General features: G+C 36.8%; 2 protein-coding genes and 1 non-coding gene across 3 annotated transcripts; 1 reads left to right on the forward strand and 2 right to left on the reverse strand.

The window, feature by feature from the left end:
* The first annotated feature begins 777 nt into the window (after positions 1-777).
* Positions 778-8,194, forward strand: LOC120263394 (acyl-CoA-binding domain-containing protein 6-like). Its single transcript, XM_039271280.1, is given in 19 exon segments — positions 778-1,005; positions 1,239-1,309; positions 2,041-2,104; positions 2,173-2,244; positions 2,947-3,150; positions 3,260-3,337; positions 3,563-3,670; positions 3,782-3,802; positions 3,804-3,849; positions 3,930-3,991; positions 4,174-4,313; positions 4,820-4,946; positions 5,033-5,147; positions 5,243-5,331; positions 6,115-6,198; positions 6,273-6,458; positions 6,804-6,959; positions 7,509-7,568; positions 7,897-8,194. Coding segments are annotated over 19 exon segments (2,019 nt in total). The 5' UTR covers positions 778-852; the 3' UTR covers positions 8,080-8,194.
* Positions 8,195-8,379: 185 nt separating this feature from the next.
* On the reverse strand, positions 8,380-9,126 carry LOC120263251 (pentatricopeptide repeat-containing protein At3g28660-like). Its single transcript, XM_039271119.1, has one exon. It carries the CDS (start codon positions 9,124-9,126, stop codon positions 8,380-8,382), a length of 747 nt encoding a protein of 248 aa, XP_039127053.1.
* Positions 9,127-11,148: 2,022 nt separating this feature from the next.
* On the reverse strand, positions 11,149-11,219 carry TRNAG-CCC. Its single transcript has one exon. It is a non-coding gene; the product is annotated as a tRNA-Gly (tRNA).
* Positions 11,220-11,531: the final 312 nt, after the last annotated feature.

Below are 11,531 nucleotides of genomic sequence, written 5' to 3' on the forward strand. Positions count from 1 at the left end.
CTTTTATTCTCTCTCAATTTTTTTTCATTTTGATATATACGCAGATAAATGTTTGAATATTAGAAATTTTTTTCCCATATTTTTTAAATAACTAGTGTTTTTATATTTTATGTTTGTTAATTTTTTTTAATACTAACACAGTAACATTTCCTTGGTCTATTAGAACCTAAAGTCCTCTACCTTGTGGGCGACATAAATCTTACTGGCTGGGATTATCTTTAAAAAAAAACAAATATATAACATTCGCACTGAGTTCACTCTTGCAAAAGATTTTGACAAAATCGACAAGTGACAAAACAAAAAAAAGTAGGTATAGAGGTGCATCAGTTACGGTGACTTGACTTACCTCTTGAGATACGACCGCTATGTAACCCTGGAAGAAAGAACAAGAGGTAAATAGGTGATCCTTACACAAAACTTCTATGAAATCATGCACATAAATTGTAATATAAGAGATTTGAATATGAGATTTCTCAATTACAACTATGAATAATTACTATTGGGCTAATTCACGGTTTCTCTTGAAAAAAAGTTTGGATCCAAATTCAAGAAAGTTGAGAATTAATAAAAATGCAAAATAATATAAAAATAAAAATCATAATTTGAAATTACCAATATAAACATGATCACAATGGTCCGAACCCAATCAATCTAGGCTGTTTGGTTGGGTGAACCCATTTCACATGTCCCTGCGGAACAACATAACAAATCCTGCTCCACCACCGTGCCACGCGTTACATAAGCCTCTTTCCACCTCCTTCCTATGAATTCACTTCTTGCCCGCGAACCAAGACCCAGCTCCAAATCAAACCCAACCTTTTTCCTCTCTAGATCTCGCGAAGGGGGGAAGCCATGGCGAGGGCTAGCTCCGGCCTCGCGTACCCGGAGAGGTTCTACGCTGCTGCGACCTATGTCGGCTTTGGTGGTTCCCCGGCTTCTTCGCTTTCATCGCTTTCACGGTTCCCGAATGATGTTGCACTTCTCCTCTATGGACTTTATCAGCAGGTAATTGGATCTTGGTTTCTAATGTTTCCGCATTGATCTGTCGCTTGTTCCTTGGTTTTCAGCTTGGTTTTTGTTAAAAATGTGTAGATCTAGTGTCTGATGGACGAGTTTTGATGGATCGTTGGGATTTGGATTTAGATCAGATAGTTTTGGGCGTTTGAATTGGTGAATTAGGTGAAATGCGAGGTTTTTTAGCTTGTGATTGAATTGAATTGTGTTGATTTTGATTGCAGGCGACGGTGGGACCTTGCAATGTTCCGAAACCGAGAGCATGGAACCCTGTGGAGCATAGCAAATGGACCAGGTCGGTTATGTATATCTATTCTTGCAGTCTTATGGGATGTCAAGTATATAACAAGGTTCTGATTTAAGTTTTATTTTTTATTATAATTTTCCGTGATGTAGTAATATAAAATTAATTTTCATGTATAAATCCTGGAACTTAGTTTGCATTGAAATGGACTGAAGATCCGATTTAATCAGAGAAATAAAAATCCTTTCTTATATCAAGTACTACTTAGCTGGAAGCCTGGAACAATTGGTGTTTAATAGTTGTATGGCACAAATCGCTCTATTTGCAAGTAATAGAATTATTATTATCATTTGGATGCAATCCACGCAATTAGTTGGTCAAGAAAACTTGTGACTGGTAGAGTTTGGTGGCCCGAAGTCAGCTTCAAAAGTGATGATCATATGCCTAAGATGAATGGATGTTCATCAAGTACTGGGTTGCTTTTTTCATTTGAAATTTGAGAAACTGAATGTAATAATGTCTTCTAAAAATGTGGGCAACTGAATATAATCATGCCTTGTTCTCTAGTCTAGTTTGATTTCGGTGATGCAATGGTGAAGACCCTTTTCTATTATTGTTTCTTCTGCTGATGACCCATACTTGTTGACCCTTGCTGTTAGTTGTTACTTTGAGTATATGTTGACTTTTAATAATATTTGATTTACATAGTAATAATGCCCAAGCAACTTGTTAATTTGTGACACACCACACACTTGTCCATGATGGAATTGTTTTGTTTGCAGCTGGAATGGGCTAGGGGACATGGCTTCAACAGAAGCAATGCGACTTTTTGTGAAAATATTGGAGGTGAGGACAGGTCATGCTTTCTTTCTCATGAACTCCTCGTCAATGGCTGACTCTTGCATCTCTGACAGGAGGAAGATCCCGCTTGGTATTCTCGAGTATCTGATTCTGTTGTTGGGCCAGTTATAGATGTTGAAATGCATGTGAGTAGATTGATGGTGATTATTGAACCAAAATTTCAAAATCTTTTATTATAATGTCATTTTTCTGAAAAATTGTTTAGAAAGATTAGCTCATTATGGCATTAAGTTGGTGAACATTTTGATTATCATAACAAAACTGGGCTGCTCTATGCATGAAACATGGCAAACTAGTGCTATGCTGCTGTAAGACATAAATCATCATAAATTCATCAGGGGTTTGATTCAGCAGGCATTAGAAAAATGATGGGCACATACAAACAATGCACACATAGCCTCCTAGTTATTTCATGCATCAAAACCTTACTTTCTCCGCAATTCATTAGGGGAGGAGTTGCTTGACGTTGTTCGGATTTTTTTTTCCCCAGTAGGAAATAAAGTAAATGCAGTGTGCATGCTCTTTAGCTTATTAATCTCAATAGTCAGTCCTTTGAATCAATTTTGATATAAGGGAACTTATATGGATTTCTATCTTTTGTTTGAAGGATGGTATTTTTGAAGCGTCTAGTTATAGGCATACATTTCCTTCTAGAAATCGTCTTTTTGCCTACCAGATATGATGCTGGATGAGTAGGGGGATCTAGTTTCCCAGTAAAAGACACACTAAATGAATGGTGCATCTAACATTTAATTGGTTCTAAATGCATTATATTTAAATTAATATTGGATTACTTGTAAACTTGTCTAATTATGATCTACTAGCAGAAACCAGAACTTGAGTCAGCTACTGCGTTAGATTCAACAAATGGTAATTCTACCTTGGAGCCTAAGACTATTCCTCCTGAAAATGGGATTATGGTGGAGACTCAGGATAAAGGTGTTGTAATGGAGGGTTTGGGTTCAGTTGGTATTTATGATCAATGGGTGCCGCCGGCTGTCTCTGGAAATCGACCGAAGCCTCGATATGAGGTGCTGCATACTTCCTTTTGGCTTGTTTTAGATTTTGTTCATCTGATATTCAGTATGAACCGTTCACAGTAAGCAAGTAAATAGTTTCTAACATCTTCAATGTTTACAGCATGGTGCAGCATTAATACAGGATAAAATGTATATTTTTGGTGGAAACCACAATGGTCGTTACCTGTCTGACCTTCAGGTATGCAACTTTCACATTATGCTGCCTCAATAACATATGACAGTTATTAAGGGTCAGTTACTTGCAATTGCCTTAGATGTTTTTTGCTTAGATTGTACAAAGTTAAGTTGCTATTGATCAGGCTGAGTTAATTTTTCAAGTCCTTTATTTATATGTTTTTGTAAGGTATTACAGTCCTTCTTGTAAATGTATATGGCAATTAACTTTTTCCTTCTTGGGTTTAAGGTTTTGGATTTGAAAACTTTGACATGGTCAAAGGTAGAAGCTAAAAATACAGTGGGATCTTCAGAATCAACTTCATTGCCAGTTGCTCCATGTGCTGGCCATTCCTTGGTAATTGACTATTTTTTTGTGACATTGCGAGTTGCTTGACCTGACACTTTTAAAAGTCTGTTACAGAGGGATATTAGACAATATTTTATCAATTTTTTTTTCTTGTTACAGATTTCATTGGGAAATAAAATCTTTATCTATTGCTGGGCATACAAAAGATCCTTCAGAGACAATTACAGGTGTGAATGGCATAGTTTTTATTATATCATTTATTTTCCCCATTGTTCCCTTTGTAATGTATATTTATGGAATACAACAGTGAAGGAATTTGACCCTCAGGCATGTACATGGTCAATCTTGAAGACATATGGGAAACCACCGGTACATTCTTTGCTCCATGCTTGTGAAAATCATCCCAATCTCTTAGTTATTTTCCCAAATTTCTTGTTGTGCTAATCTTGTTTTGAGAATTATATTTCAGAGAATTCTGCATAAACTCATTTATTGCTTAACTATTGCATTGACTCCCAGAATGGTGACTGACCTTCTTTTAACTTTCATAGATATCACGTGGTGGTCAGTCAGTAACCCTGGTTGGGACAACTCTAGTGATCTTTGGTGGCGAAGATGCTAAGCGAAATCTCTTAAATGATTTGCATATTCTTGACTTGGAAACCATGACCTGGGATGAAATAGATACCATGTAAGAGGCACATCATCAAAGTTCATTTTCCTTTCCTAAATAATTTTGGTTCCCCATTGTGACAAACAGCTTCTTGTTGTATCTGATTTTGGTTCCCCATACATTGGCAATTCTTTTATCTGTTAAAGAGTTTATATAACCTTTGTTAAATTGTATCATTTAGTTGTTATCATTTCTAGTGAAATGTATTTTGTTATTTTCTAAAATGTTTGTTGTCATATGTATTTTTTTATTTAACACAAGCAATCTAGGATATTAATTCATATCCACATGAACCATTATGATCTCTGTATGCTTTGCTTGTCTTATATTCTGTTAATCCTTGGAAGAATTTGAAGTTTGTAAGGATAGGCTATCTTTCAGATTTAGTCAGATAACTCAACTTCAACTGAAGTAGTTTGAATTATTGTCAGGGTTCACTACTAGCTTGTTATTACAGAAGCGACAATGATACAATGACTTTTGAAACTATGGCTTTACAATGATTTGATTTTTTTGGGTTCCAGAGGCACATCACCTTCACCAAGGTCTGGGCATGCAGCTGCTTGCCATGCAGATCGATACCTTTTGATTTTTGGTGGTGGATCTCATGCAACATGCTTCAATGATCTCCATGTTCTTGATTTGAAGATTGTAAGAACTAATTGAAAGTTCGGCAGGAGTATAGAAATAATTTGGACAAAATTAGTTTTTCTTATTTCTATAATGTCTTATTGCAGATGGAATGGTCAAGGCCAAAGGAACAGGGTGTTACACCAGCCCCACGAGCAGGCCATGCTGGTGTCACAGTAGGGGAAAGTTGGTTCATTGTTGGCGGTGGTGATAACAAGAATGGTATGTGTGTAATTTTTTTGCTCACAGAAAACTGTTTTTAATTTATTTTCGGCAGGCTGCTGGTTACTTATGGTCAATTTTATTTATTTCTACAGGTGTCTCTGAAACACTTGTTCTTAACATGACCACATTGTTATGGTCTGTTGTTACGACTGTTCAAGGGCGTGTGCCTGTTGCTAGTGAGGTTCGGTCTCCTCCCTTTTGCTAATGTCTACCTTTTCTTATAGAAAGTTGAAAACTCTAAATCTGTAGTACTTATAAAATCATATGCAATGATTGTTGGTGATATCTATCTGAAAATTGCAACATCACATGCAGAATGATTTTTATTGAAATTTAAATGTGATCATCTCTTATATTCAATATGATATGCATGGTATTTTATCATAGCATTCATCTGTGCCTGTGAGATGCTGAGCGTGTAGGATGTATAAGTACTTTCTTTGGCTTTGTTTTTTGCATTCTTCTTTGATTTCAGTTTGGCATGTCACCGCATTAGCCTAGATATCAATCTTTTTTGGCTTTTTTGTTGCGATAATGAGAACGTAAATGACTTGCTTTAAGAAAGGTTGCCTTTGATAGACTTAAGATAAGCATTACGTCATATTGAGTGATCATATGTGTCATAAATTCAACTGACAGAACGAACATGCATGATAGATGAACCTTACATACTTAATTCTCAATATCAGTTTCATAAGAATCCATCACTAACTAAATTTGCTCTTAACTCAAAATATCATGTTTGTGCAATGTCTTTGCATTACAAACTCTCAATCCTATGGTCATATAAAAATGTAGCCCTTTATAATCTTATGATTACTTACAATGAACAGCCATGTAATATATCTCCAGTGACAATCTAGACTCTTTGTTTCTATTTTCATGTGGCTTCATGACAGTAGACAGGCTGTGTAAATTTTATTCTGGTGGATATCTGATCTTCGCGAGTGGTCTTTTTTTGCAGGGACTGAGTTTGGTGGTAGGCTCGTATAATGGTGAAGATTTTCTTGTGGCATTTGGAGGATATAATGGACGTTATAGCAATGAGGTGGATAATAATTAATTTTGTTAGCTCTCCAGTTTTGTGGATGCTTAATTTCTTATGAAGATTTTGATGTTCAGGTCTATGTTCTTAAACCAAGCCACAAATCAGAAGTGCAGCCGAAAGTGGTGGAGAGCCCTGCATCAGAAAGCATGGCTGCCCTGCTACCTACTAATGCTAGCAGGGATGTTGAGCCTGATTCTGAAACTGCTCCAGATGTGAAGATGAGAGAGATTGTAATGGACAATGGAGAACGTGCGACTTTGGTAAGAAAGTTAAAATCAAGTTGTGTTTGGAAACAGAAAAGCATGGTGGTTGTTAAGGACAACTTAATCTGGGTTAATTTTATCTCTTGCATGTCTGGGCATGTGTTCATAAATTATGGTGAACAGTAAATTAGCATGTTGCCCGCTTCCCCTTTGACATATTAGTTTGTAGGTATGGGATACAGAAATGGTTTAATTTTCCTCATGAATTTAACTTATTCTGTTCTATTTAACATCATACGAAAGAGTAAGTAACCTGCAGTGTCAGTTTTCACTAAAGAGCCTGTAATTAAAGGTTGCATGGTTTTTTTACTCTGATTCTCACTATGTAACTAATTTTTTCAGAACATTGCAAGTGAGGACGCAAACAGACAACTTGTAGAAGCTATTAAGACAGAGAAAGAAGAACTAGAAGCAGCGCTGGCAAAGGAACAAATGCAGAACCTGCAACTTAAGCAAGACCTATCAGAAGCAGATTCGAGAAACATTGAACTTACGAAGGTAAGCACCACAGACATTCATTGAACAGACTTGATGCTGCTGTTCTGGGCTTTTGGTCTGATATTTTCAAACTGTAGATAACATTTAGAATTTGAGTAATGCTATACATCACGAACAGATTTCACGATATTTGACACGAATGCTATCCCCGGCTCCGGATTGTTAGAATTTTAGCTGCCTGTCCTGACTTCTTTTTTTGATTGTTGCAAACCATTGTTCATTACTTATTAGGTATTCAATTTACACCATTTTTCTTCTGTTCTTGTTATTAGTGCTCTTTCTTTTTTTAAAAAAAAATAAATTGTAAAACCTTCCTTTGTAGCCTCTGGGGTATGTCTGTTGAATTTAATGGACAATTTGTGTGACTACTTTGTTACATTCTTACATCCTGAGTTGCACAAAACTATAAAAACTGTTCCATGATGAGAAATGCACTCACCATGTTCTGATGTAGCCAACTCAGCCTTTGTGCAGAGATAACACTTCTTCTTAATACTTTTCTCTTTACAAAAAGTACCTTAAACTTCTCCATATGCTTTAAACTTGCAGGAGCTTCAATCCATCCGTGGTCAGCTTGTTGCTGAACAGTCCAGATGCTTTAAACTTGAGGTATGTAGTACAGTGCCATACCGCACTTCTCACGCGGTTACTACTGTTGGCAGTAGATGTTGAATTAGCTGTTATTTGATTGGTGTATATATATATATATATTATATTTAACTGATATCTGTTTGAATGCATTGTTTTCTTTCTTCTTATTTGATATGCCAGTAAATATAAAATGGTTATCTTAGCTTATTTACGGTTGAGGGACATCCATTTCTAGTTTTAGTCTATTCTGTGTTTTCCATAGTTTACTTCAATCTGTTACTTAAACAGATGCAAATTCTGATATTGATTTTAGCATCAACAAATTAACGAGTAATCATGTCGACAGGTTGATGTTGCGGAGCTCCGCCAGAAACTGCAAACAATGGAAACATTAGAGAAGGAAGTTGAGTTACTTCGGCGGCAGAAGGCTGCTTCGGAACAGGCAGCATTGAATGAAAAACAAAGACAAAGTTCCGGTGGTGTCTGGGGCTGGCTCGCCGGAAGTCCTCCAGATAAAACTGATTCTTGATAGTTTCTTTATGGTCCTTCACTAAATTCATTCCGCGGTTGTTGTGTTTTAATTTGATTGTAATTTATTTTCCATATATTTGGCTGACCAATAATAAGCAAAATCCTTTGCTGTCTTTTTTTGTGTAATGTCTTGTAATACTCTCAATAGTTCTCTGACCATATCTTTGCTTTCATAGATAACATACACCGGGGAAGAAAATTCTTTTGTTCTGAAAATACATTGTGTACTTTTATGAGCTGAATATCATCTTCCTTGTTTGTTACCACAATAATCCACATTTTACTCAGGCCTCCTACTCTATTCTATTCTTGCAGGAACACCAACATGTTCTTCAATATCACTGGTGATTACCTCGTCATTCTCCGCCAAACTCCAGCCGGCATCCTTCCTCAACCCCATTGCCTTCATCCTCCTCCTCAACTCCTCCGCCTCCGTCCACCTCCCCATCTCCGCGTACAAACTACCCAATACCACATAATGTGCTACATTCCCCGGCTCGATCTCCACAAGCCTCCTCGCCGCAAATTCACTCAACCCCAAATCTCCATGAGCTCTACTCCCCTTCAACAAACACCCCCATATAGCCACATTTACCTCCCAAGGCATCCTCTCTACAACCTCCACCGCCGCGCCGATCATCCCTGCTCGACAAAACATATCAACCATGCATCCATAGTGTTTAATCCCCGGCCGGAAACCATACTTCCCTTCAACCATCAACCGAAACAATCTCCGGCCCATCATAATCATCCCTGCATGACTACAAGCAGAAAGCACTCCGACAAGCGTCACCGGATCCGGCCTCACTCCCTCCTCCTCCATTTTCAAGAACCACATCAAAGCTTCATCCCCGCATTTCACCATCGCCATCCCTCCGATCACCGAGTTCCATGTCCACACATTCTTCTCAGGCATTTCATCAAACACCTTCACTGCATCCTCAACCCTCCCACATTTACTATACATATCAACCAGTGAAGTCCCCAGCACTACGTCCAACACCCACCTACTTCTTCTCACGTAGTTATGAATCCACACGCCCATTTCAACCGCGGCGCTCGCCGCACAAGCGGCGAGCGCGTTCACCATCGTGACCCGGTTCGGTGCCACGCCAGCAAAACTGCATCCTTTCAAACATGATCAGTGCTTGGTTGAGCTTGCCGTTGGTTCTGTACGCCATGATCATGGTGCTCCAAGCCACAACTTCTCGGCTTGGCATTTCGTTGAACACCTTCTCGCAACACTGGAGATCGCCACAAGATGAGTAGAGATTGAGGAGGGAGTTGAGAACGTAAATGTCGGTGGAATGCGCGGTCTTGACGGTGAGGGCGTGGACAGTAGTGCCATGACGGAGGAGACGGAGGTGGGCGAGAGGTTTGAGGACGAGAGGGAAAGTGTTATGGTTGGAAAGGGAAGGAGGAGGAATGGGAGAGGGAGAAGGTGAGGAGGAGAAGGTGAGGGAGGTGGAGAAGGGAGAGGGAGTGGAGGAGAGTGTTGGAGAGGAAAGGGTGAGGAGGGTAGCGAGGGAGGTGGCGGAAGAGGAGGAGGGAAGGGGAGAGGAGACGGAGAACGGTGGTGGAGGTGGTGATGAAGGAGGAGGAGATGGTGGTGTTGAGAAGGAGGTTTTGGCGAATGATTTGAGCTTGGATTTGTGAGAGTTGGGATGTGGATTGTAGCCTTGATAGTGCATGTAGGATTCTTTGGGACATTGATGGATTGAGAGAGTTTTAGGTTTAGGGACTTGTGGTATATATATATATATATATATATATATACATATACATGGGAAATGGTAATCCGGGAAAGTCTCTAGATTATTTACTGTTCTTTATAGACGTCTCTCTTATAAATGTTGAATCATCATCTAACGATTGTTTATTTATATCCTCGATTACTTACTCTTTATAGACGTCTCTCTTACAATTGTTGGATCACCATCTAACAATTGTTTATTTATATCCTAGATTACTTACTGTTCTTTATAGACGTCTCTTACAACTGTTGGATCACCATCCAACGATTGTTTATTTATATCCTAGATTACTTACTGTTCTTTATAAACGTATCTCTTATAACTGTTGGATCACCATCTAACGATTGTTTATTTATATCATAGATTACTGTTCTTTATAGACGTTTCTTAGTGTTCTGCACCATCATGGGTTTTATGAATAATAATCACATTATAATCTTTTGTAATTTTTTAATCACATCTGGCAAATCTGATTTACAACATCCTACTGGATTTTTTTTTTCTTAAATCAACCAACATATGGTTTTTCACGGCAAGTATAATTCTTATCATTGTTTTTTTACTGTTACTTGTCTTTTATGTACACCCTTGTCTTTTATCTCTTCTATGTCTTTTTTTTCTTAATTTTTTCTTGTTTACGGACGTTTTCTATTATCATCACCCTTCTCTTTTATCTATTTTATCATCATATATATATATATATATATGATAATGATATATCTTGATATATTGATTTTTTATTTTTTTTACAAAATAGACAAACTACTGTCAAGCTATTACATGAATCTGTTTTGGGTATGCCACACATCCTCACAGAGGACTTTGCTTACTCAGAAGAATGAATGTTTTAACAATTGGGCTAGTATGAGGGATTAAATTTTATATAATTTTTTCTACAATTAATAACATAGTTTTTATGAGTATAAAAGTAACAATTAATCCCTCAAATTTGAAATTGTTGAAAATAAAAGACTTTACAACCATCATCAAAACTTTTTGCACGCTTCTTTGAAAACATGAGAGAACTCCTAAAATTGAAGAAACGTTTAAAACCGGTGATATTGATGTTTGATTAGCTAAAAAAAAAAAAAATTAAAATGTTGAAAATAAAAGACTTTACAACCATCATCAAAACTTTTTGCACGCTTCTTTGAAAACATGAGAGAGCTCCTAAAATTGAAGAAACGTTTAAAACCGGTGATATTGATGTTTGATTAGCTAAAAAAAATAAATAAATAAAAATAAAATGTCTAACAATTTTAAAATAATTTAATCTTTATCAAAATAATAATAAAAAAAGCATCAAACTAGTTTGCGCATCCGGGGAATCGAACCCCGGTCAGTACCGTGGGAGGGTACTATGATACCACTACACCAGATGCGCTGGTCGGATTGTTGCTGCTAAACATCAATAAGTTTCAAATATAAATTGTAGAACTTCAAATTTTCAAGAAATATGTGAATTTTGAAAATTTTATGCCTATATATATATTAGAAAATATCCAAATAAAATATGCGAAAATTAAATTATAGTTTTAACAAAATGTATATTGATTTTTTGTGTTTATTATTATTTTATTTATTTTAAAATATAAAAAATAATGGTAAAAAATAGTTTAATTATTAAAAGATTTTTAATTAATTATTGGTTTCAGATCAGCAAATAATAATGAGTAATAAAAATATATACACAAAT

The sequence above is a fragment of the Dioscorea cayenensis genome, chromosome 6 (assembly GCF_009730915.1).
Source record: "Dioscorea cayenensis subsp. rotundata cultivar TDr96_F1 chromosome 6, TDr96_F1_v2_PseudoChromosome.rev07_lg8_w22 25.fasta, whole genome shotgun sequence".
NCBI lineage: Eukaryota > Viridiplantae > Streptophyta > Magnoliopsida > Dioscoreales > Dioscoreaceae > Dioscorea > Dioscorea cayenensis.